At 35.5% G+C, this 27,561-nt stretch overlaps 1 protein-coding gene across 5 annotated transcripts in view; it reads left to right on the top strand.

The window, feature by feature from the left end:
• Nucleotides 1–27,561, top strand: part of LOC150090205 (uncharacterized) — a 480,645-nt gene that overhangs the window by 132,220 nt on the left and 320,864 nt on the right. For 2 of the 5 annotated variants that reach the window (XM_090389777.1, XM_090389775.1), the window contains one exon: nucleotides 19,962–20,013. The exons of 1 other annotated variant lie outside the window; for it this stretch is intronic. In XM_090389777.1, coding sequence (XP_090245903.1) covers nucleotides 20,009–20,013 — 5 coding nt within the window. In that variant the 5' untranslated portion in view covers nucleotides 19,962–20,008. Of the gene's footprint in view, nucleotides 1–11,792; nucleotides 12,431–19,961; nucleotides 20,014–27,561 lie in introns of those variants that run through there. 2 more of the 5 variants (XM_090389773.1, XM_090389778.1) reach the window with 2 other exon arrangements.

Genomic DNA, 27,561 nt, shown 5'->3' on the forward strand with positions numbered 1-27,561 from the left:
TTTGGAATAAAAACTGATATATTCATCATTAAAATCATGAGCAAAAAATTGCAGTGCGTACATTATTTTGCCATCTTATATTTGAATATATATGTATAAATCCCACCTTGCTTGCAGCGGCAGATCCGGAAGGGGGTGAGCATCTCCATTTCCTAGTCTGAGTAAGTAAATTGGAGTAGAAATGTATTTTTTATAATACAGTACTGAGTTATAGTGTGGTAACAGTTCGCGACAAATGCAAGCTAATTTTAAAGTAGAGCTTAATTTTCAGTTACTGTCAGTCACATATATCATCATCATCATCGTCGTCGTCCCCCCCCTCCCACAAAAAAAATGTGGATCTGCCATTGCTTCCTTGATAGTGCTGTTCCGCAGTATTTATATATATCCTGGAAATTTTCACCTGTTCGTTACTAACAGCGCCCAAGTTATCGAGTAGAAAACACCCATACTAATGTAAAAGTTAGGTTATCCGGTCAATGTCCTTCGTTCTATTACCTAAAAATCTGTGAAACACTTAAATAGTTAAAAACCGTTACTTTCTTTTTTTTCACTGTCTTCGTCTTCGCAAATAGTTTTTATTAGGCTCAGTTTTACGTGCAGCGGAGGAAGAAGTGCCAACTGAGGATCTACTAATTGCACATACAGTATTTTTCATTCTTCTCCTTCCGGCGTTATAACCCAGGGTGGGTCTTAGCCTTCTCAACGATGTTCCACCAGTAAGCCCTCCCAGAAGTCAAACTTCTCCAATTTCTTATTCTCGTGATCTTTAAGGTCTCTTCTACGTCATTCATCCATCTTTTCCGCGGATTTCCTCTTATCCTCCTACCTGTAGGTTTTCATTTCATTATACTTTTAGTTGTTCGCACCCTGAATAAGATGGTCAAGTTCATGGTTCATTCTGATCCTCCAGCATCCATCAACGTTTTGTATGAGCCCAAAAACTTTTCGTAAAATTCTGCATCGAACACTCTCAACAACTGCTCATCTTTACTCGTTAATGTCCAAGCTTCACAAACGTATCTCACAACTGGTCTAACGAGACTAGTATATTCTTAATTCAAAATGTAAAAAACATTTTACATTTCTTTACTTAAATAAACAAAAAAGTTTTTTATAAATGCATTTATTGCAGTACGTTACATACAAATTCATGCTAACAAGAAAAGCGTTTGATGTGTGCAATTGTATTTATACAGATTACGTACATTTGTACGCAATCTGTACAGTACAAATCACAATATATAAACGACAAAAAATCAAATGTACTTGCATGTGCAATATTTAAAACTGTATAAATTGTTACGCTTTGAACAAAAAAAAAAAAAAAAAAAAGAAAAAAGAGCAATTTCTCCTTTCGTATAATCACTGAAATTTTTTATCTTAAATGTTTTAACATCGAACCAACTTTTTTCTTCTTACAATTATTTTCTCTGAAAAAAGTTAGACTGCATTTTGTAGAAGCTGACATTAAATCCAGAATGAAAACTTCCACTGCATTTGCTGTAAGTTTTGTTCAAGTAGTTGCTGTTGTAAATATATTAGGAAGAAACGTGGCATTTTCTGCTATAGAATTTTCATCAAAATAACCGACCAATTTCATAATGGTTTCACTTTAGGACTGAATTTCTCCGAAATCAAAGACAAAACAGTCTCCATCTGTACGCTGTGCGCTACATTTCAGGAGCGTTTGATTTTTTTCTTTTATTGATGTTTTTTCATTTTCTGTGATGTGGAGTTATAGATTCTAACTTTATAGAACATTTAATAAAACTCTAGTTTTATATTCTCTGAACTTAGCTATTTAGTTTAATTACAACTGTATAATATTTATTATTTTGCTCCTGTATTACTCTCCCCCCCACCTTTTTTTTTTCTAAGTATCTTTTTTCCTCTGTATATGTGTATCTCGTCACAAGCAACATCATGTTCACGAGCTTCGCATAATAATGCATGCTTAGCGTGCCCGGAATGACTGAAGCTAACAATGCTGCTTCAAATATATGAATTTCTTTTTTCCATACTGAAATAATTGCCGAATATTATTTGTCCGATTTTAATGAAATTTGGAATGGCTCGACAAATATTTCTAAGAGGCCCAAATATAAACTTTCATGAAAATCCAACCATTCGGGGTCCTTCTGTTACATGCGGACGGACGGACGGATGGATGGACATAGTGAAGACAATAGGCGCATATGTATGCACGTGAACGCGCCTAAAAACTAATCAAACAGGACATCTATTTTTCAGCTTGACTGTCTTCATTTCTATACGCTGCAACCACCAATTTTGGAAAAAAAATTTTCAAGAATTTTCGATACATTTTTCACTCAGTAACAACATTTTGTTGCTTCTGTTTTGTCACCTTGGTTTTTTTTTTTTTTTTTCCTCCCAGAGCAAAATGAATTAATTCGATTTTATTATTATTATTTTAGATATAATGGACGCCCCTTATTTTGATTACCTCAGGACTCAGCTAAACTGATTAACAATAACTGAAGAAACAAGAATACAGCTGTTCAGCGTTGTTTATCGATGCTAAGGAAAATGTGTATATAAAGGTGTATGTGAACGAAATGAAAACATTAAAACCAAACAATATAAAATAAAATAATTTGACTGCACTATTTTTCGAGAAAGTCATCAATAAATACGAAACTGGCATAATGTTTTTGGAAATCCGTACAAACCATTAAGAACAACTAAATAAAATATTAAAATCAAGGATTGGAAAAGGGTTATTGCTCTGCTGTAAACAGTCAGCTTGGTAGTACAGAGTATTTTCTTTCATAGATCAAATGACATGAATAGAAAGATAATATAAAAATATTTCATATCTTTCATGAATAAGCAACTTTGAAAAAAGACTCAGCAGTCTGAGTCTTTTCCTGAACTTTCATTAAGTGTTAAACTACTAAAAACCATTCGGCATCTCTCATATTGTGGAATTAATTTCACAACTGGTTGTCAGCTGTTATACCATCAAGGTCCAAGTAGCCTTGAAACGACCGTTTTGGGGTATCCACTGAGAATGAAAACAATAGTCAATAGTCTTCTCTATTGGGAAGCGTTATATATTCGAGATATTAAGGGTATTACGAGAGCAAGGGTATTACATCCCTACATATATACCCTGAAATGACCGTTTGAGGGGTGATATCCACTGAGAATAAGTAAGAGTAGTTTTCTCTACTGGGGAGGCGTTATTCGAAGTATAACCGAATAAGCAACTTAATGTGAACTCGTTCAGAAAATGAGATGCAATGAAATGATGCTACTGTAATTACTTTGGCCGATTTACTGCGTATAGACATGGTGCATTTACACAAACTCATATGTCTGTTTTCTTTTGTGGAGTGATGACACCAACAACCATACGAAATGTTTGAAGCTATAGCAGTAACTAGCCACTCAAACTGTCGGAGTTCAAGTACAAATTGGGATGTTACGTAATCACTTCCATTGCACACGCGTAAACCACGATTTCTATATTAACAATTTTCTTTTCCTCAAGAACTAACAAGTCTTGGGCCAATTTTCCCGTTAATTTTTATATTTTTGATATTTATTTATTTATTTTATAGTTTCCTTCTTAGTTTAATAAATTATCCTGTCTACTGTATATTTGACAGTGCGCTGTTTTTTGTGTGGCTCTAGAACCTTAGCCACTTTAAATTTTTTTTTTTTTTTTTTTTTCAAAAATCATTTACCACCAATAAAGGCTTGTTTCTTTCACTTTCTTATTTCAGTACTCATTCCCACGAACGTTGTACTGAATTGTTCTGCGATGGAAGAAAACTTATTCCAAGACTAAATAGTGATTATATGAGACTCTTCCCACAATTGTTTATCTCTTGATAATCTTTCATCTGAAACTCATTGAACTCCCGTTGATTTCTAGGATGGGTTGGCCGCAATTTATTGGTCAGTTTTATGACCTTTGCCGGTGTACCTGAGGATTTCATGGTTAGTGGTCGCAATTTAGTTGTGCCTCCTCCTCCTCCTCTTCCACCAAAACACTGTGGAATGATGTAAAATTAAAATAAACAGAAATGACAAGTATATACGCCGGCAGGAACATATAGATCACAGGAATTTACAACTAACCATTCTTGACAATAGTAAAATCATTAACTGTATTTACTGCACTCTTGCATTGACCATTCCGTACATCATGTCCAGATTTGACATTAACATAACAGAATTATTTTAAAAAGTTAGTTTCTGGGTTTCCATTTGTTACCAAAACCTTGTGGCCATTGCTAAGAGCTTCAGAAGAATAATGGGAATACGGCATCCTTTAATATACACCGGTCTTCAAAGAAAGTGCATTACCTAGGAATTTCACATTTCTAACCCTTTTTCGCGATGGTACGCTACATTAATGACTAGCATCACAAATACAAATATAAACAAAAGATATTTATTAATAGTTGAGGCAAAGCTAGTAATATTTGATAGATGCTCTCAAAATACTCCAAAATGAGCATTTGCAACTTTTATACAACAGTTTTAGTAAACACAATACAATTATGGCTGAAATGTTATTAGAAGCCCTCAGTTTGCTTCAGTTTATCATTTTAAAACAAAATGAAAAGTTCACCAGGTGCAAACTAATATTTAGTTGAACCGCCTCTGGCCCTGATAATATTAGCATACCTGGCCCTGATAATATTAGCATACCGTCGAGGCATTGACAAGATCAATTTCTGAAGATAATCAACTGATAGTTCGTGGTTCCAAACACGAATTATGGCTTCCTGAATCACGAAGGGTCTTTGGTTTCTTTCTGGCAACTGCAGATTCCGAACGATGCCAACAGTTCTCTATAGGATTCGGGTCCGGGCTGTTTCCTAGCCAGCGAACAGCTGTAATGGACCGTTCTTCCAACCATTTTTTCACCTGTAACAAATTTAAACACATTACTGTCGAACCTCTAATGCAGAAATGAAGCTAAAGTAACTACAGAAGTGCCTACTTACACTTTTCGCCCGATGACAAGGAGCAGAGTCGTCCTGAAAGATGTAGTTACTTGGCAAGTTGAAATGATCTCTAATGGTTGGCAGCGATTTGCCTTCCAATATAGCCAGGTATCCATTGGCATTTACGGAATCTTTTATAAACTGCAGGTGACCTACTCCCCTATACGAAATGCACCCCCATATCATTTGGCTGGTAGGGAATTTCACTGTAGACAGCATATAGTCTGGGTGGTATTCTTCACCATGGCTACGGCAAATCGTTTGTCTCCCATCAGAGCCATGCAGGTTGAATTTCTTCTCATCTGAGAAAATAACTGACTTCCACTGCTCCAGCGGTCCATTTGACATGCTGCTTACGCCAAATTAATCGGACCTTTTTCATTTTTTGTGTGAGGAGGGGCTTTTTCTCACACAAAAGAGAAGGAATTATCTAATGAAGATCTTATTGACTTGCAAGCAGCGATAGTGAAAGAAGAAAATGTTGACGAAGCTCGAGATGAACCAAATGAGGAGCCGAGACGCTTCATTACCAGAGAGATGGAAATGGCATTTCGTGAAATTGCATTGGAATAGAGAGGGTGGAGAAGATGGATCCTGACAGCGAACAATTTTTAAAAGTTAATTAAATTCAAAATAACACCCTGATCTATAGGTTGGACGAGTGAAGTCGTGTTTGGCGGTAGAAATATGACTCACGTTCGAATTGAAATCATATAGATGCGTAGGATGCCCAGGAGCATTATCTAATAGGAGCAAAATCTTGAAAGGAACATCGTTGTCTTTACAATATTTTTCAACCTTGGGAATGAAGCAGCATTTAAACCAATCCTCAAAGAGAGATATTGTTATCCATGCTCGCTGGTTCGATGGGAAATGCACGGTTAGGGTGGCTTTATTGATGCCCTTAAAAGCAAGAGGATTTCCAGAACGGCACACAAGCAGTAGTATTAATCAGTAATCTCACGCTGCATTATCCCCAAGGTCAGCGCGGTAGCACAGTGGTATCGTCACCGTCCTCCCCACACCTTGTGTAAAAGGCCCGGATTCGGATCCTGTCGATGACGCGAGGAACTTTAGTGGGCTTTTTACACTCTGTGGCTGAATTAGTCGGTCTCAGGTGTAGATAGTAACATTTTTCGTCCAGAAAAACAGACAAATCGACCATAGAACACACAGCACGGCAGATGAATTTAATTATTCGACTGGCCTAAAAATAATAGTTTGCATTAGCCCCAAGCAGGAGCGTGGCCTTATCTTTTGAAGCCTTGAAACCTGGCATTGTCTTTTCCTCTTTGGCAATGTAACTTTGATCCAACATTTTTTTCTAATACAGAGCAGTCTCGTCAGCGTTAAAAAATTTGCTGCGTTGAATAGCCGCCTTCATCAATAATTTTTTCCAACACATCACAAAATTTCTCTGCATCTGTAGAATCGGCAGTGGCGACTTCATCGCATACTTTAACGTGGAAACTAGCGCGATGCTTGAACCTATTAAACCACCCGTTGCTTGCCACGAACTTGGCTTTGGGGTTCGCCGTACTTATCCTTAATATCTTCATAAACACTTCTTTCTTTTGCTTGAATGGCCATTGGACTCAGGGGCACTTGCTTCTGAATCTGATTTTCCATCCATATTATTAATAGCTTAATAATTTCGAAATGTATTAAGCTAATGTATTAATACCTTAATAATTTAGAATTAATAGCTTAATAATTTCGGTGCTATATCGAAAATAATTTTGATATAGCACCTGAACACTGTTTTGTGATCACTTCTGATGTTAAGTGCGTCGATCCTTTGACATGTTCTTTTATGCGCGCACTGTCCTTTAAAATAGTATTCACTGTTGAAGTAGAAAGACCTAATTTCCGTGCAACAGATGACAAACTTTGTCCTGCTTCGTACTTCTTAATCATTTTCATCTTCATTTATAAATCAATTTTGTTTCGTTTCCTAGAACTGCAAGCACTTGCACTTTCCGTTGGTCCCTTTCCTTTCATCATTGTAATAGGAATGAAGAGAAGTTTCTGAAAATTTGTTTTTTATATGATTGAAGATTTCAGTGAAGGGGAACACATTTCATCATAATACCGTAACGTAAAAACCCACAGAATTCCAGTTATCGGTATTATCTGAAATGCAGTAAGATCGAGTTTACTACCCGTTTATAATAGATTGCGCTAACTTAGCCCAATAAACCGGAAAGTGCAAATTGTGTGCAAAATAGCTCCAGAAATGTGTTTTAGAAAAATATCAAAATTGATTCTTATAACGGAACATGATAACAATGAAAGTGTAGTGCAATTTCCATTATAAAAATGAACTTTTAGAGAGATAAATAGCTTAGTAATGTAGCGAAATTTTCAAACTTACGTAAAGTCGAATTTGCGTAAGTCGGGGAGTTCCTATATATTAATTTACATGTGTATGATGCTTTACAATCACTCTCTGAATTGTATATAGGCGCATCTTAGACTCAGTAATTTTTGTGTTGATCGGGAGTGCCAAAGCCTTAAAACTGGCGGTTTACAAGAAATAATACATCAAAAGATTGCTTTTACTGAATAATTATAAATTTAGAAAAGTGAACATTTTATTGAACGGTAATGGGCGTTAGAAATGTGTGGTAATAATCATACGAATCAACTTCAATTATAATGATGATTCTAATTTGTCAAGTCATGAGTCCAATCTAGAAAAAGAGTGTACAAGTGTTAGCAACAATTTGAAGAGGAAAAGCTGCTGACGATTTGTCGGAGAGATCAACAGAAGTTATTTTTAAACAATTTGCAGGTATTGACTTTGCATCAGATTGCGAAAACAAAGTCCGACATTCAACGTACCAGATAAAATATTATACTGTATAATGCTCGCCGATGTATATGTCTACATTTTCCTAAAAATCAAATACAGTATACCAACTTTTGTCTGAAACGGAATGTGTGAAAACAAAGTGAATCGTTCATCCCCTTGGGGTGAATGTTCACTTTGTTTTCACACATCTGGTGAGTATGGGCTTGGCACACCCAGGGTCCTAAGCTGGATATTATCATTCTTCTCTTTCTGGGTGATTCCTTTCTACTCCGGACTCTGTCAGGGTAACTCGGGAATTTTTTTTGGCTGGTGCAGCATAAGTCTCAGGCTTCCTTGCACCATATGGCTAATAATAACAACCACACTGTGTACTTGGTAGCAATACCTGTCACGAAGTGGAACCCCCAACCAGAGAGAAATAATATAAGAGTAATAATAATGATAATATTTATTCTTATTAATAATATTAAAGATACTAAGGTGATAGCATTTCGATATTTTTCTATTTTATTTGTTTATTTTTTGACAGTTGCTGTTAGCGTAATGGTACTTTTGATACTTAATGGTATGTATGGCACTTTTCGATTTTGTACCAAATTCATGTGAGGGATACATTCCTAAGAAAATCGGATATAATTTTTACATATGTATGTAAATTTATATGTTATAAAGGAGAGATACGTTTCCATGGTCAATTTTTTGGACACCCCAACTTAATTTAATCTTTGCTTAATTACTCATTAAAAACGAAAAGTTAAACAAATCAATATCAAAACAAGAAAACAATAAAGCATACTGTATACACATCCTCGACCGAACTTACAGTTACGTTTCATGTTTGGCTCATCTTAAGCGAGACTGGTTATCTCTTTCTCAAAGAACGTGCCAGCCATCCTTTTTTTTTTTTTGTGTCGCGAGATGTTTTACTTGCTTGCGGTGCTGGTTGCATTTCCTTTTCCATCTGCCCCGTTATCCTTTGTTGCTCCAACCAGTCAGATCCTTATTAGTTCAGCTCAGCATAACGCACGTTACACGTCAATCATATTTGCCAAATCTACAGTCTGTGATTGAATTGTGGAGACAATGGCAAGTTCCTGAATACATTTTCACCCTATATTCCTCCACACACCATTACTCATCGTAGTCCGAGTGACTGCCTCCCGTTGTGCTGTTTCCCTATTTTCTGTCGGTTGGAACAAAGTTTTGATTTGTTGGTATTATTGTATTGCCAGTGCATCCAGGTGGATGCACTGGTGATACCATAATTTTTTGCCTCTCCCCTGCCATATTGACAAGCACACTCCCACGTGATCTCTAACAACCATACCATACCAAACCAACTCGTTTGTCCCATCCCCCTTCTGTGGCAGTATAGTAGCTTCGCCGCTGCATCCAGGTCTTCTATATTATGAACAGGATGGCTAGGAACGTTGTCAGAAGCAAGCCAGATTTTATTCCTTACAAAATTTTTCCTTACCCCTCGTCAATACATTGACGAGGGTTAAGGAAAAACAAAAGTTCCGAAATTTAAAAGCCACGTTATAACGGAACCACGTAAATCGGAGATTTCCTGTGCTGTTAATATTTACTTTACTTCCTAACACAAATGCGGAAACTTATTTGAAGTTCAGTTGTTGCACAATAAGTTTAATGTTTGGTTAAAATTTTTACCTCAAGGACTTGTTATTGATTATGAAAAATCACTTCTCGCTATTGTTGAAATTCTGGGATGTAGGTTCCATTTTTCAGATCTGATATTTTCCAATTAAAAAAAATACTACTAGTTGGTAATTACTGGTAATTTTTATTGCTTATATTCGGTTTACAGTTTTTAAAACCGAAAGAAGTAAGCGATTAATTGGATTTAATTTTAATTGATTTTTTATGAACTTGCTGTTGACAGCCGTTTAATTAACCCAATTATGTGATTATTTATTTAATGTTCATCTCATGCCAATTTGTGGCTTTGTTTCAATGTTAAAAAAATGAAGTTGAGAATTATATACCTTCAAAAAATTGAAATATCGCAAAAATGTTTTATGTAGTATAAAAATGGTTGGTAGTCTGTCAAGAACGAACGTTGATAAAATAAGTATTTAACAAATTAAGGTCCAGCTTTCATAAATGTATTTAATGTATATTTGTTTCCAGGTTTATGTTGTACTGTAGTCTTATTTTTTGCTAACTTGCATCATGTAACTTTATGTATTTATTTGATGTTTTTGAATTTATACAGTTAACATATACAATTTGTAACAAGCTGATTTTTTTTTTCAATTTCAGTAGAAAATACGCTACACATGCAGAATGTTTTGGCCGAATTCACCATTTTCCGATCGTGGGTTAATCCTCAATGATTTCAACATATTCTTTTTATCATCCACTCTGCGTGGTCACTTTATTTGCTCTCATAGAAGGGGGGGGGCATAAAATTTCAATTCATGGTCACTTCAAATTTTATTTAGCTAATTGGACGTGTCTTTGTGTAGGCAATCCTCTTTTCTTTCTCTGGGTAACGATCAATAACCATTTATTTTTTATTATACGCGGAGTATGTGTTATTTACCTTTTGAAATTTAATTTTGTTTGTAATATGCAATTTTACTTTCATCTGTTGATGTTTATAAAAGCTACCACTTTGGAACGTATGAGCCCACCCCTCACAAACGAATCCTGCGTGCTCTGGTAGTAATGCGTATTTATAACCATTTAACAAACGTTTGGATCCTCTTCTACGTTGGGGACCTGGCTTTTTTTATCCAGTGCACCCCTTTCCACAGCCCCTTGTGTGTGCGTTGTAAAGAATGAGCTTTACTGTGGACAGCTTGCCATCTTTTATAAATTTTAGAAACACATATATCATTAAAGTAAGAGAAGAATGTTTTCAATAAAGTGCTGTACATAAAACAACCTCCAAAATGTGGTTAAATTATTTTACACTAAATAACTTTTTATGTTCGTTGGCTTGTTGATTAAATTAATTTGGTGATGGGATTACTAATTCTTCAGGTTTTATCCAGCAGTTCCGGAGAGGTTCTCTATACGCTCGTCATTGTTCATAACACACAGACTCCTACAAATTTTGTTGCGAAATGAAGTTTTATACAGGCGAAAGATAAAATAACATTACCATAAATTAAGTTCACCGACTACTCATTTAATTTCTTTGGAGAAAATTTAAAACCATGTTCTATCTATTAAGAGAAAAGTGTACTATGTTGTCTTAATATCACAAATTTTTTGCCATTTTTTTCCTCCCCAGAAATCGATATACGAACTGCTTTGTGAAATAAAGGTAAATGCTGATGTGAGCTCTCCTCAAGACTTATAATTCGCAAAGCTCAAAAATCTCCTCAAAGCTCAATAATTCAAAGAGCGATTTGTATGCAATAAAGAGTCCTTAAGTCTTTTACAAAATGTAACAAAACTATTTCTTATTCCAATATGAAACTGTGTTCTTCGCTGCATCATTGTACGATTTTGTTTTGTGTGAATAAAATCGTTTGGATTCATGTGACCGTTTTGGCAGGCATGAAATAAAAAAATAAATAAAAAAAACAACAACCAAACAATGGAATATATGAGCCCCTCTGAATGGTTGTTCCTCCCCGGTGCAGAATGCACTGCTCCAGCCGTACGAGATATTTTCAGCTCACGTTCTCGTGGTCTTGGATATCAATGTTGCCAGCTGGCGCCAGTACGTGCTGCACGCGGAGCCTTTCAGTTGATGACCTTCAGGAATTACCAGTCTCTTGTGTCCTCGACTACTACCTTTCTCCCCGTTTAGATTCTAATAATGAATTCGTCCAAACCTGCCCGTCATGTCTGCGGTCTTTAGTAATCATGGACTAGTTCATTGACTCGTAAGAGAACTGGAAGGATGTTGCCTAGGGAAGGGTGTGTTTGTTCGTGCTGTCATCGTGACTCTTACTGGTTGGCTGGTGTCCAGTGGAGGGGAACCTTGCACGGCAGGCTTGGGCTGCCCCCTTGCCGCTTGGATCGCCGCACTGTAAATGCTTGGGTCACAGTGTAAGACTTCAACATGGCGTAATAGCCGCCAGCTTTACCGTTGGAGGATATGTTGCACTTTGGTAGCACAACGGAGACGAAAGTTCTATTCTTGTGTAATTAAAGTGAATTTACACATTTGTATGTGTTTATTAGAAAGTGCGAGCACATCGAGGAATATGACGTGGCCGCCGCGTTTCTACCTCTTTCAACCCTTCCGGCATAGATGTTTTCCGTGGGTGATAAATTAGCGCTGTGCTGTAGTGAATGTAACAAGTGTGTTTTAGGCCTAAAACTAGGCCTAATATGAGGACCAAGAATATGATGGATTACATTGAAGAAATCTGCAGCATTTTCCATGTTCAGATAAGTTCGTTAGTGTTGCATAATATCTTCACGATGAGCTGTTATCTTTAAAAAAAGGAATATGTTCTCGTAGGTGCCTGATGGGGCGCGTTTGGATCCTACATTTTATATCCTCTGGAGTTAATTAGTGCAAGTGAATTCAATCGTATTTAGTTACGTGAAACACCTTTTCAGGTATAGTTGCTATGAGCAACGTGAAGACTCTCCCTGTAGCACAGGGACACGTCAATAATCCAATGTATGTAGTTGTGGAGAGGTAAGTCTAATCCGAAACAAAGGTCTCTCTTTTTTTTTTTTTTTTTTATTTATTTTTAAATAAACATTTGACCTTGTAATGAATGCGCTGCTTTTATTTTGTTAATACGCCCATTCTGGGAACACGATATGCGATTCCTTTCCTTTTGGATTATAAATAGCTAAAAGTTATCCTGCCATGGACAATTAAAGAGTGAAATGGAACTGTGATGTAGAGTTAAATTGAGGTTTTACTCAGGTTTCATCTGGCTTGAGATAGTTGCACAACTCCGTCGATGGCTTCGAGGACGAATATATTTGTAAGTTTGCACGTAAAATGAGAAATGCTGATTTCTGGTGCTGTGCTGTTACACCCTTTCACAATGAATTTTGAAAATTAAACGATTTTTTTTTTTTTGATTCTTGACGACTACATTGTGATATAGTATGTGTTCAGATAAGGCTTGTATATCGTGTTTGTATAAACCTTAAGTCAGAATAGAGTTACATTAGTAAGATCGTGCAAAGTAATTTTTATTTTTAATTGAGAACTAAGAAAGCTTTATTGGTGAAACATCCTATGATTTGCTGCTTTAGATATTGAGCTTTCTCTTGCTGATCAATAGAATAATCTTAGCATCAGTATGGTAATTTGATAGCGTGAATGGTTTTATTCTCTGAATTATGTTGTATAGCAGTGGTTCTCAACCAAAGAATGAAGGCTCTTCCCCCCCATTCCCAAGAGGTACTAGGGGGAGGGGAGTTACTAAAATAATTGAAGCTGGTTTTCCGGATGCGGATTTTGGCTAGGTGTGCTGGAGAAGGTTGAGGAACATTGTTCTATAATCTATACGATATTTTGTAGGCGTCAATTACGTTGATATCAGATTTTAATTTTGCTTTTCAACGTAGAACAATTATTTTTATTTATTTTTTTTTGCTTTGTTCCTAAGATGAATTAGGTTGTGTTTTTATTAATCTGCTGTCATCGAACACTTAGTGGGTGGTCTGCGTGAGTGAATTTTTGTTTTGTTTTTTTCGTAGCAAGCTAGTTTGTTCATTTTTATTACAAATGTTTTCTGACCAATAATTGTACTACTAATAAGTCATAAATTAAGATTGTTAATCATTTTAATAAAACCCAAGGTATGCGTAAAGTGAAAGGCGGTTCATATCGTCGGTCAAGAATAACTTATTTTGTATAATAACGTTATGCTCAGTAATTAGTAACATTATTTTTTTTTAATTCACAGCAGTAATATGCTTATAAATATTTCAGTTGGCGGAATCCTGAACAGAAAAATATGTGCAAACTGATTTCTATTCCTGTCTTATTTCATTTTCGAGATTGTATTTTTTTTTTTTATAGTATGTATCCTTATAATATTTGTTATTTAAAGCAACGAACTTTTTAAGGTGCTTAGGTATATAAGTAAAAAAAAAAAAAAAGTGCAGATCGTTAAGAATCGTTAGTTGGTGTTATGCTTTAACTGACTTTACACACAACTGATGGGTTAGTAATATTGATTGGAAGTAAAAGGCAGACTCTACCAGGTGACCTATTTTTGTAACTTGTGAAGCTTGTGCGGACTTTGATTCATTGCTACACTGTGCATATGGTTGTTTTGTCCAGACATTTTAACTTTCCTTTCATATAGTTCCTGTCCTAGGTAAGTTAATGTCATTTGAAAGACACAGAACTGAAGTTTATTTGTGGTGTTATTATCGTACTTCATAAAGAGAGCATACCAATAAAAAAACAAACAAACTTTTTACACTATTCGCCAAATTGGAGTACCCATGCAAGTAGTATTTATCCATATTTAAATTAGTGGAAAGTGATATAATTTAGACGTTACCGTAGCGGAAGATTCAGGTGTTGTAACAGTAGCATTTTTCAGAAACGTGTTTTATAATGATGGAAAATTTGGAGAGGGGGGAGGAATATGTCCAGTTCTGGCGGGGGAAACAAAAATTACAGGTACAGTATTGATAAGTGTGTCCCCCATAAGATTCACTGTTTTGTTTGTTTTTTTGTGTGTGTTGGGGGAGGGGAGGGGATTGACTGTATAAGAGAGACGTTTAATTTAATTTTTTCATGTAATTAAGGACAGTCTTAATTTTTTTCCCTCCCATCTTCTAAATAACTAAAATATAATTTAGAATCTATGACCTTTGTAGCCATGATGATCGTGAGGAAATGAGCGATACTATTTCAAGTGTTGATAAGAGTACCTCAAACAGACGAATATTTCAAGGGAGGTATCTGATGATGGGATTAATCTTATATAGTGATATCATTTGCACTTTGTTCTTTCTTTGGTGATTTGTTCAGTTGACGGTCAGTTCCCTGTGACGTGAAAAATCTCTTTAACCCAAGAAATAGTAACTAAATCTTAAAAGTTAAATTGTATGGTTATTAAAGGCAACTCTGCATTCTAGCTGAACAGAAACTTATTGATTTTAGAATTTGTAAAAAAAAGTTGTTTTAACATAGCCTAACATATTGGCCTTGCATTTTTCTTCAAAAACAAATTTACTTAACTTTATACTGTGGCCTACACTAGAAGCTGAAAATAAATAAATAAATGAAATACCATATACCAAGAAGTAAAATAGAATTCACACTTTGGGGGGAAGATTGAACATGTATGTGTTCAATATGTATCCCCAAGTTTTGGAAGTATTGGGATGGGTTTACCCCACATTACATAATATGTAATGTGCACACTGTTGTGATCAAAAAAATGGGCCAACATAACAGTGGCCTTTCCATGTTATTTTTTTGAAGCCATGTGTTCAGGATTACTGATTTTCTGCTCAATAATATTATCTAATATTTTGCAAAAGAAACAGTTCACTGCATTGGTTGAAAAATGTGGTGAAGTGTTTGATTAAATTGGATTATAATCAACATTTAAATTTAGAGATACTATATGTTCCAAAACCTCCCTCATTAATTCTACAGTTGATGTAGAATTAAAGATAACATGTATGGTATTCCAAAAAAAGAAACTTAAGATTGTAGGTTATAAAGATTGATTCACACATACAGTTTGTGGTCTCATGGTGTGATAGAACACATTATGATAATTTATTATTATCTGATAAGCACAGTTATGTAGCTTTTGCTTTTTCCATAGAGCCCTCTCTCTGATTACATCCCTATTCTAATGTTGAAAGTTCATTGTATGCATTCGTCAGAATGTGAGGGACCGCATAAAAACTTATTACATTAGAAAATAGTGGTTGTTGTAGGTATTACAACCTTAGGAAATGTTATGTAATTTAATTTATATTGTTAGTCTGTGTACCTCTACTGCAACAACTGATCAGCTGAATAAACTGAGTATAAATGATTAAGTGATTGTTTAATGATCAGTACACACACAGCATTCTAGATCATACATATGACAACCCTTCTCATTGCAATATTGTACTTAAACGTATGCTGCAAATGTATCCTATTTGTTGACTAATTCTTTTGGTCTGTTGTCATCACATGGATGTTAATGCTCTGTTTGCTACAATTGCATTGTGCCCATATATATATACATACAGGGTGTCTCAAAAAAATACACTGCATAATTTCAGGTATGAGTTCCTCGTATGTAGACAATAAAAATATTTTATATCAACATAGTTCCGGAAATGCTTGGTTCCCGAGTTATTAACCGGACTGTCTTATCTCCCGCAGGTAATTTCCTTCATCACAAGGTACTGACAGAATCTGGTGGTTTTTCATTCCGATCATGTACTCAAATCAGGAGCAAGCGATATGTACGGTTTGGTGGACGGCAATGCTCTGGAGGCCATGTTTGTACCACGAAAGGTTCCCAGAATGAAGATGTCCAGACAGGAAAACGTTTGAAGGTATCCATCGCCACCTTTGTGAACATGGGACCTTTACACCTTGTGCTGCCGACAGAGGATGACCAAGATCTACGACTCCTGAAGTAGAGGAGATTTTGGATGTTGTGCGTGCCGCTCCTGTAATCAGCACACAGAGAATAGCAATGCAACTGGCTGTTCAACGTTCTATTTGGAGAGTGTTGCGAGAACACCAACTGTATCCTTACCATCTGCAACGGGTATGGGCCTTTTCACCAGCAGATTACCCTGCGCGAGTAATGTTCTGCCAGTGGTATTCAGGCAGAAGGTGGACATTTTGAACAATTACTATAAGGTGATGTTGAACAGTTAAGTGTCATAGACAGACCTTTAAAACTCGGAAACCAAGCATTTCTGGAACTATGTTGATATAAAATATTTTTATTGTCTACATATGAGGAACTCATTCCTGAAGTTATGCCGTGTATTTTTGAGACACCCTGTATATATAAAATTCATATTTGGTTAGTACATTGGGAGTGGGAGCTTTGAATTTATAATAATTACTTAATGAGAGTATTGTCAAAAATTTTAGTTTTGATACTCAGTTTTTGAAGGTTTATTGCTAGCTTAAGAATATGGTGAAGTTTTAAACTGCTAGTTGTGGGAAATGAGAGAAATAATCTGAGCTTGATAATACTGAGTTAGTATGTAAACTTCATAAATGCAAATTTTAATTTGTGTATTTAATTCAGAAAGCCTTAATAAACATTCTAAATAGTTTTTTGCCTTTCTAAGTGCATAGTTCGCTCCACACCAAACATGTTTACAATTACAGCTAATGTTGGCTATCGACCTGCAGAAGCAAAAACAGAACGTTGTGCTTTATTGATGTTTCTTTGCACATAAAACATTCTCTTCAATTAAACTTTTTTCCATAAATCTGAAGAATGAAAACAAGATGGCATGTGCCAAATTGTGTAAACAATAGTTAAAATTGAATGAGTTATGAAAACACACAATCATCAGCTTAATGTTATTAAACTGATGGTACATTAATGATGCTTGTTATAGGCCGTACACTTAATAATGAACTGTGGGCATGCTCATGTAGTGAAGAGTATTAATGAATATATGCTGAATTTGCTAACATTGTTTGCTAACATTAATGAATTGGTCAATACAGTTATTGGGGGGGGGGAGGAAGCTAAAATAGAAAAGCTAAAAGTGCAAATTAATATAGTAAAAATTAACAAAATTTTGTCCCATACTTTGTTAAACCTTGGAGTGCTTAACAAAGTAATTGAAATGTAATATTCAGACACAATAACAACTAGATGTGAATATAGCTGTCATAGCTTATTCAAGGACTGCATGGCAAAAATTAACAGAAACAATTCAATGAACCTGGTATGAGTATCTGAGGCAGAGTATGGTATAATAAGTTTCATTTAAGGCTGAGTAGAAAATATATAATGTATTAAACATATTAGTATAGTTTATCTAGTGGTAGAAGCATTTTCAAATGCTATAAGTTACACCAGCAGAATAAGGCTAAAATGCAGCAGTGTTGAAATGTTATGGTTTTACATGTATGTTTAAAAATAGTAAATAGGACAGAAAGAACCATTAATTTCCCTTTAGTACATATTTTCAGGAGATGGAAAAAAAATTAGGTATTTTACACAGTTTATTTAGTACAGAGTACACATTTTAGGTGGTTATTTTTTATTTCTTAAATTGAGTTTTCTGTGATTAATAGAAATGAAAACAAAACTAATTACCTATCTTGTTACTAGTTAATGTTAACTAATAACATATAAAACCAATTATTTTCACTTCACTGCATATACCTCAAAATGTAACAAGCCCAATGTTTTGTAATGCTGCTAATTTCCTCCTGGATTTTAATGAAATTGAAAAGCAACGCATTTCATAGCCCAGTTGATTTTGCAATTTGTTTAATAAAATAAACAAATAGCAATATGCATCTCCAGATTATAGTATGCAGTCAACATTTTTGTAACATACTCTACTTATTTCATCTCGGATTTTAATAACAATTTAAAGATAGCACTTATTTCATGTTTCTGTTGTATTTTATAAAAAGCAGTAATGCATAGTTTGTGATTAATGAATTGATAATGGAAAAAAAAAAAGCTCCTGAAGTTTTTCATATGCACCAACCAAGAAATAAATCCCCCATCCTGCACAACTGTCATATTGCCCTTCAGTATGAGCACATGGCAACAAATGTAATATCCAGTGCTTCAATTATAATATATGGTATATCGATAGCCCATTTGATACATATGAAAAAAAATAAAAATAGCTGATTTCTCTTGGTCTGATTTTAACAAAATTTGGAATGGCTTGACAATTTTTTTTTCTGCCAAATATAACGTTTAGTGAAAATCCATCCATTGGGAGTTGAGTTATTGCATGTGGATGGATATGGTAACAATATCTCTGATTCTCTACATGCATCCACCTTATCTCTGTGGCCCTTGAACTCAGTATTTTGAGAATAATAAAAATCAATGAGAGGGTGTATATTTAATAATGTTGAAATAAGTTTATTTTATTATTTAAAAAAGTAAATTTATATTGAGAAATGTATTAGGAAACAGTTTCTGTAATTTATGTGCTTAATAAATTTAATTATTATAAAAGTTGAATGTTTACTTTTATTTTTCATTCTGACTTTTGCTGTCTCCTTGGTGTTATGTTTTTTTCCACTTGCAATTCTTGTTCAAGCAATAGAACTTGGTTAGCAGAATTAGAACTGTGAATAAAGAGGATGGTCCCCTTTTTAAAATTGTAGTGTAATATGACCTTTCTTTAGTGCAGTTGCATTACACATTAGTGTAATGTGACTGTACTAAAGAAAGCAGTCACATTACACATTAGTGTATGTGTATACTCATTCAATTTATATTGAATGAGAATTTTTTGCTTTTAAATAAAATTATTGTAAAATTAGGAAATTTGACAAATTTTATTATATAATTGGGAAAGGTCATTGTGGTTTTTATCCATATGGTAAAATTTATACTATAAATATTATATTATTAAATATTATATAATAAAGTATATGGAAAATATATATGCAATAAAATAACACTATTACACCACATGAAAATTCTTAACAGAGGTTTTATTAAAGTCACATATGGTACTGGCTGAGTACTATACTAATTTGTTAGCAGGTGATATTTTGGGATTCTTGCCAAACTCCAATTTCAGACCACAAATTGTACACTTTGGAGGAACCGGACTTCTTACTTCCTGCACTGTAATACAAACCAAGATAGGGTTTGGCAAGAATCCTGAAATGTCACCCACTAACAAATTAGTATAGTATTGGGCTTGTATTATATATGAGTTTAATAAAATCTTTTTGCGAAGAACTTTTCACTTGGTATGTGGTTTTTTTTTTTTTTTTTAATTTATTTTTTATTTATGTATATAGTATAAATTCTATTGAAATTTAATGTTTTATGCTTTCTTTTCTGCCCTTAATTCTTTCTTATCTGTAGACTATTCATAGTTACCTGAAGTCAATATTTTTCATATTTTCCCTCTGTCAATTTCTTTAATTTAGTGTAAGTGATTTTTTTTTCTTCCCCCCCTTCATGAGTAATAATTGATTTCTTTGTCTGTTCACTTTTTGCTTTTATGAGTATGGAACTTTGACTTGATCATATTTGTATTCTATATAGTATTCTAATTGGCTGTAACAGTTCATGCTTGGAAGTTTTCGTGCTTTATGCTGTAAGTATCCATTACCATATGTTCTTATTTGATGCAGAATTTCCCCTATGTGACTTTTCCTGTAAATTGGTAAATTCTTCCAAGCTACAGAAAACTCTCCTGAATTGGCTTTACATTGTTTCTACTGTCTTGTAAGATGAAAATACTGTATAAATAATAGTATATAGTACCATAAATATTAATGAAATTCAGTCTAAAATTTAATCTTAAATACATTTATTATTATTACATTAGTAATATGAACACCAAAAATTCAGTAGGAAACTGTTGAATTTGAACTTTGTGCTGAACAGTCAAAGCTTGATAATGTGTTGGGTGTAATTCTGAATGTAGGAATTTGTAATATAGTATACTAAACTTTATTTAGTGGATTTTGGAAATAACAGATAGTATTCAGCAAACTAGGCTTTTTGCCTGTATAGGATCCAGTGGCATAACTGCCTCAGTTTATGATATTTATCATAAGCTGAAATATTTTCACAGTAATGCAAATTTAACTTGCAGTTAATGAGAAGACTGGCCTTGTATTTGATTAGTAGGTTGTCAACTGAGCCTCTAGCAAAGGTACTCAAGAGTTGTTTACCCTCTGATTAATGAACAGTTTCTTCTACTACCACATAATGTCAGATAATCAGAAAAACTAAAATACTGTTTGAAGAATTTGTAGTCTCTTTTTATGACCATTGAAGCAATATTTTTGAAATGCTGTACCTAAATAATATTTGCTGTTTCTGTTATGAAGAACAGTAAATAAACCCAATTACTTCTGCGTCCTTTACAAGATTCACGTCATAGTGAGTTCAGGGGAGAGGGTGGACAAGATTTTCGGCGAAGGTAAAGAAACCCAACACGAGAAACATCGGATGACTTACCAAAAAATTAGTTTCTCAATACAGCACTCTAGCGCTGCTCGCTCGGTAAACAGGCGGTAAGTGTTATCGGTCCAGAGCAAAGTCGAGAACGATATACTGATTGACAGATAGGCGTGGCAAATGATGTACTGATTGGTGCGCAAACACAACACACACGATAACGTTGGTTTAGTATCACTCTTAAGCACTAATGGTAACTTGCCCTAATGAACGCTTTCCATAATGGTTAAAAAAGGTCAGGTTACCTCCACTTGAATCCCTCCCAATAATAAACAATTTATGCTAGCACATAAATTGTTCATTAACAAAATATTAATTTTTTATTACTGTACTTTTATTTTTAAAGATAGTTGTGCAGATACACACGTATCATAATGTCAATCAACACCTCAATAGAGAGAGAGAGATTGATTCTTTCTTTCTTTTTCTATTATTTCCTAACGTTTAAGGTTAGGTCACGAAATATAAGGAAACCTTTTCTATTATTTCTTAACCTATCATTTAAGGTTAGGTCACGAAATATAAGGAAACCTTTTCTATTATTTCTTAACCTATCATTTAAGGTCAGATTACGAAAAATAAAGAAACCTTTTCCTTTTTTCGTAACCAAACCTGAATTAACAATATAGTAAAACACTCATGAACTCCAAAAATCTCCAAAAAATAATGAGGAAAAAACATAATGAAGAACATAAAAATGAACAGAACAAAACTTTTTTATTAATTTAGTTTTCATCAAAAAATCAACCAACGTTTTATTTTCCTTACAAATTTCTTCCATCTTTAAAAGATTGATTGCTACCGTTACCTGTTTACCATTCATCACAAAACTGTTATGTACCGTTCTTTACTTATAAATATACATAATAATGACTACACAGTAGCTTGTAATCTGTTGCGCCCACCACCAATCATTTCATCGTTTGCCACACCTACCTGTCAATCAATATATCCTTCTCGATTTCAGCTCCAGACCGATAACACCTACCACCTGTTTACCGAGAGAGCAGCGCTAGTCCGGTGTTGGGAAACTAATTTTCCGCATAAGTTATCCGACATTTCTTGTGTTGGCTTTCTTTACCTTAGCCAATTTTTCCTTATCGTTACCTTTTGTCAGCCTACTGAGCAGATCATACATCAGTTGATTGATTGATTGGTATTGGTATTTTTGGGCACAAGGGCAACTAGGGCCAAAATGTGCCTGTTCTTATGACCTGTTTTTATATAAAATTTGGTTCCAGTTTGTAATCATAGAAAATCATATATTTGTATCTGCTTAAGAAAGGTAAATAGTTCTTTTAAATTCGCATTGTTTCCAATAATATGGGCAAGTGATAGAGGCTCTTTCAGTTGTGACAGTGAAGGGAAACTATTTTTTCGGAAATAGGAATACTGCTTACAATCTAAGAGTATATGCTTGACGGTAAGTGGTAAAGCACAATGAGTGCATTGAGGTGGGACCTCCTGCTTGAGTAGATATATATGGGTTGGATGTGTATGCCCTATGCGTAATCTTGCTAGCACAACCTCTTCTTGTCTGTTTTTTCTTAAGCTAGATTTCCATAGTGCTGGTTTCTCTTTGATTTCAAGCAATTTGTTGTTCGTTTGTGACCTCCAGATTTCAGACCACTGGATTGTATTGATTTTTTTAATGTGCTTCAAATAATCTACGTATGGTACATGGTAATGTGATGGTATTGCACTGTTTGGTTGTTTGGCTGCCTGATCTGCTCTCTCGTTACCTGTGATACCAGAGTGCCCTGGGATCCAGCAAAATAGCACTGCATGATTCTTACTTCGTAGCTGGTTTAAGCAGGAAAAAATTTGTTTTATGACGGGATGCGATATTGAAAGTTTATTGTCCAAAGCGGATACTGCACTCATGGAATCTGTGTATATTATACTGCTAGTATTGTGGGAAGTGTTTATATTTTCTAGGGCTAATTTTATTGTGTATAATTCTGCAGTGTAACTGCTACACTCAACTGGTAATGATATTGAAAGCGTAAAAGTGGAAAAGACAGCTGCAGCACCAACAGAAGAGTCTGTTTTCGAACCGTCTGTATATATTATACAGCGTTGAGCATTGTTGAGGGCATGGTCTTTATGTAGCTGTTTAATACTTTCATATGGCAGGGATTTTTTTCCCCATTGCTGAAAATAGTTATCACAGTGAGGGAGAGTTACAGACCAGGGTGGATCAGGTACATCTTTCTCTTGAAGCATATTGTCAAAGTTTATATCCCAGGCATGTATCAATTCTTTTAATCGAATACCAGTGGGTCTATTTTCTGTAACTTTGTTGTTGTAGAACGTGATCCAATCAGGGTTGAGAATCAATGATCGAAGAGGATGGGCTGGAAGGCTTTGAATTTTGGCTGCATAATTAAGGAGCAGCATTTTCCTTCTAAGGTGAAGTGGAGGTTCATACGCCTCTACATACAGACTCTGGACAGGGGATGTTCTAAAGGCTCCTAGCGAAGTACGAAGGGCACTGTGTTGGATGGTGTTCAGTCTGGTTAGTGCACTTTTCCTAGCAGAGTCGTAGACAACAACTCCATAATCTAATCGGGACCTGATAAGAGCGCGATACAGATGTAGGAGAGAGTATCTATCAGCACCCCATTTCATGGCAGAAATGGACCGAAGAATATTTAGTTTCTTTAAGCATACTGTTCGGAGATATGTTATGTGAGAAACAAAGTTAAGTTTGGTGTCCAACATTAAACCTAGGAAACGAAAATTACTGGTGAGCGGTATCAGGTGGTTCTTTAGCCGAAGTTCCGGTTCCGGATGCAGCTTGCGTTTTTTGCAGAAGTGGATTGCAACTGTTTTTGTTCTGACATACGATATCCATTCTGCTGTGTCCATATTTCCAGCTTATTTATGGAGAGTTGCAGCTGTCTTTCAATGGTAGCAATATTTTTTGAACTGCAAGATAGAGTGAGATCATCAGCATACATGTATAATTCGACAGTACTGGGAATATTGTGAGTTATAGTGTTTAGCCTAAGTGAAAAAAAGAGTAGCGCTAAGTATTGACCCTTGTGGGACACCTTCTTCTTGGGTATAGATACGAGAATGTACTGATTGATAGCGAACCTGAAAAGTTCTGTTTTGGAGGAAGTTTTTAATAAATTTCGGTAAATGTCCCCTCAGTCCTAGGGAATAAAGTTCTCGCAATATGCCATACCTCCAAGTTGTGTCAAAAGCCTTTTCAATGTCCAAACTTACCATTACAAGGTGTTCGTTTTTTACATAAGCATTACGGATGTTAGTTTCTGCTTTCACCATGAGATCTAAAGTGGATCTGTTTTGTCGGAAACCAAATTGATTGTTGTTTAGCAACTTTTGAGTTTCAAGAATCCAGGTAAGTCGCCTGTGTACCATCTTTTCTAGAGTTTTGCCAAGACAACTGGTGAGGGAGATTGGTCGATAATTTTGTGTGAGTGATTGATCCTTTCCTGGTTTGGGAAAGGCTAGAATAACGGAGTGATGCCAGGTAGAGGGATATGTACCTTCAAGGAAGATTCGATTAAAGAAAGTTATTAGCAAATTCAAATCTATATTGTTTAGATGTTTTAGCATTACATAATAGATTCCATCAGCTCCAGCAGCGCTATTTGGTGATCTGTTTATTTCTGTTTGGAGTTCAAAAAGACGAAAAGGTTGATTGTAGGCTAGAGACTGAGTAGTTTGGAAATTTATCTTATATTTTTCAGCTATGGCTTTAGTTTGTAGAAAGGAAGTATCATAAGCTGTAGTGGCAGAAGTTTCGGAGAAAGTCTCTGCAAGCGCATTAGCTATTTCTTGTGGTGAGGATATTTCTTGTCCGTTCTTGATTAATATTGGAGCAGAAACCGGGAAAAATTTGCCATTTAGTTGTCGAATTTTTTTCCAAATAGTTTTACTGCTAGTGTCTTTTGTGATAGAAGAGGCAAACTGTATCCATGATTCTTTTTTGGCTTGTCTTCTAATTTGTCGTGCTTTTGCCTTAAGCCTTTTAAACTGGATTAGGTTGTCGGTGGTCGGAAACTTACGGAACTGATTCCAGGCTTTATTTTTTTCTTTTTTCGCTATGGTACAAGCGTCATTCCACCAGTGTTTAAGGTTTCTGTGTTTGAAAGTAGAAAATTTTGGAATTGCTTTGGAAGCTGCTGCTAGTATTTGTTTGGTAATGTGCTCGGTGGCATCATCAATGGACCCTAGTTGTATCAATTGGCTATCAAAGGAGATGGAGACAGAAAACTTTTCCCAATCTGCTTTAGAAAATTTCCATAATACCCGATGATCGGGGCAAGGTGTCTGCATTGTTTGAATTCTGCATATTATTGGGAAATGATCACTGTTGTGCAGATCATTTAAAACCGTCCAATCTATAGTAGGAAGTAACTCAGGGGAGCATATAGATAAGTCAATTGCCGACATACATCCCGTGGAGAGATGAGTGTAGGTGTTATGACCAGTGTTCAGCAAAGTTAGGTTCAGTTGGTCTATGAGTTTTTCTAGCAAGTGCCCTCTATTATCCATGTAAGCAGATCCCCATAGCGGATGATGTGCATTTAGGTCACCAAGAAGACAAAAAGGAGATGGTATCTGTTTTATAAGATCTTCTAATTCTTTCAACGTGTAGATATTGTTAGGTGGAAGATACAATTAGACGAGAGTTATTGTTTTTCCCATTGCTACACGAACTGCAACGGCTTCTAAGTGGGTCTGAAGAGGAATGTTTCTTGCTGGAAATTTACAATTCACTAGAATTGCAACTCCACCATGTGCATGGCTTGAACTAAATCTATCTTTTCTATGGGCTGTAAAATGTTTAATCGAATAGGTTACCTGTGGATTTAAGTAAGTCTCTTGCAAGCAAATGGCTACCGGATTATATTGTGAGATCAAATCGTATATATCATCGGTATTACTACGTAAACCTCTGCAATTCCATTGTATGATGTGCATCATTATTTGGTTTTAGAGAGGGAAGATGATTCTGTCTGTTTCTTGTAAGAGGGTGCAGTTTGCTTTTGACGATCATGTTTTATCTTATCCTTTCTTGGAAAATAAGGGCGTCCATATTCTGTACTCCCTTCTACATCATCGATACCAGTAGATGAACATCCAGTCTCCATGTCATCTTCTGCATGAAGATCAAGGACTGTTTCTTCTTGTGCATTTACAGCTTCGCTGTCCATACTGCTTGAATTTGGTTGTTTCAATTCAGAGGCACGTTGCCTTTGTGGTTTCCTTTGTGATTTATCGATTGATGTAATTTTAGATGGAACTGAGAGTGGGGTATTGTTTACTTCGTCTATTGAAACAGGTTTGTTAGCGGGCTGATCTGTCAAAAGTACAGATCGTGCCCATTCTGCAAGGGATGTGTTAGGTGGGATTGACACTTCTGTTTGGGTAGCAACAGCTTGACAGTTTTGGGTAGCAGTAGCATAGCTGCGTTTTGGCATAGTTACCTTGACTTGTCTTCTTGCTTCTTGATATGATACTTTGTGTTCAATCTTAAACTTCTGTATATTTTTTTCCATTTTCCACAGATCACATGATTTTGAATAAGCTGGGTGATCATTCTTACAATTTAGGCACTCTGGAGATTTTGCAGTACAATCTGTTTGAGAATGATTTTTCGAACCACAATTAGGACACGTATTTTCTCCTCTGCATGTTGTTTGAGAATGACCGAATTTTTGGCATTTGAAACACCTTAAGGGATTTGGAATGTATGCTCGGACTCGGCAGTGGAGGTAGCCTGCTTTTACTGAGTTTGGTAAATTTGGTGTACTGAAGGTCAATATGATATTTCGTGTTGGAACTAGTTTATCGTCTTTCCGGATCATGATTCGCCTTGCTTGTGTTACTTTTTGTTCTTGTAATTCCGTAACTATTTCCTCTTCAGTGACGTTTAGTAGATCCCACTCACTTATTACTCCTTTAGAGGAGTTCAGTGTATTATGCGGCGTGACTTTAATTGGGATTCCGCTTATAGTTGACAGTTTCAATAACAGTTCAGAGTGTCTTGCCTGCGTGGTTTCAATTAATAGATCTCCTGACTGAAGTCGTTTTACCATTTTTGGTGTTCCTGCTGAATTTTCAAGACACCTTTGAATGACAAAGGGAGACAAATTGCTTACTGGTTGATTCGATAATGAATGCATTATCAAAAAAGCTGGTGGTTCTGGTTTGCTAGAATCTGTTCTCATTCTTTTCGAGAGACTAGGATCATGTTCCCTTCTACGGGTGTCAATTTGTTGAGAGCCTGTTGGCTCTATTGGTGGAAATTCGTCGCAATCCATTGTTGCTCCTTTTCGCCCCGGGAGAGGAGCTTCCTTCTCCCAGGTTACCGGCCCCGCCACGTGGAGGCAGGAGCGGTGCCACCAGTGACCAAGTGATAAAAAGTTAGTGGTTAGTGTGTTACAAGAGTTAGTTATATATATACAACAGAAAGGTGATTTTCCTTTCTTGTAGGAGGCTTCCTTCTTTATTTATAAAGAGCCAGAAAATAAATAACTTTGAAAGTAAAAGACTTTAGAAATTTTAACTACTTCTTTATAGAAAATTCGCTTTGGAAATCGCTAGATCACTCGCTTGGCACTCGGGGCCAACATCAGTAGGGGCGTGCCTCCATAGCCAGGTGGGCAGGAGCAGCAGTGCGTAGCACACGCTTTCT

This window comes from Mastigoproctus giganteus, chromosome 2 (genome assembly GCF_048544385.1).
Source record: "Mastigoproctus giganteus isolate SK-2022 chromosome 2, ASM4854438v1, whole genome shotgun sequence".
Taxonomy (NCBI): domain Eukaryota; kingdom Metazoa; phylum Arthropoda; class Arachnida; order Uropygi; family Thelyphonidae; genus Mastigoproctus; species Mastigoproctus giganteus.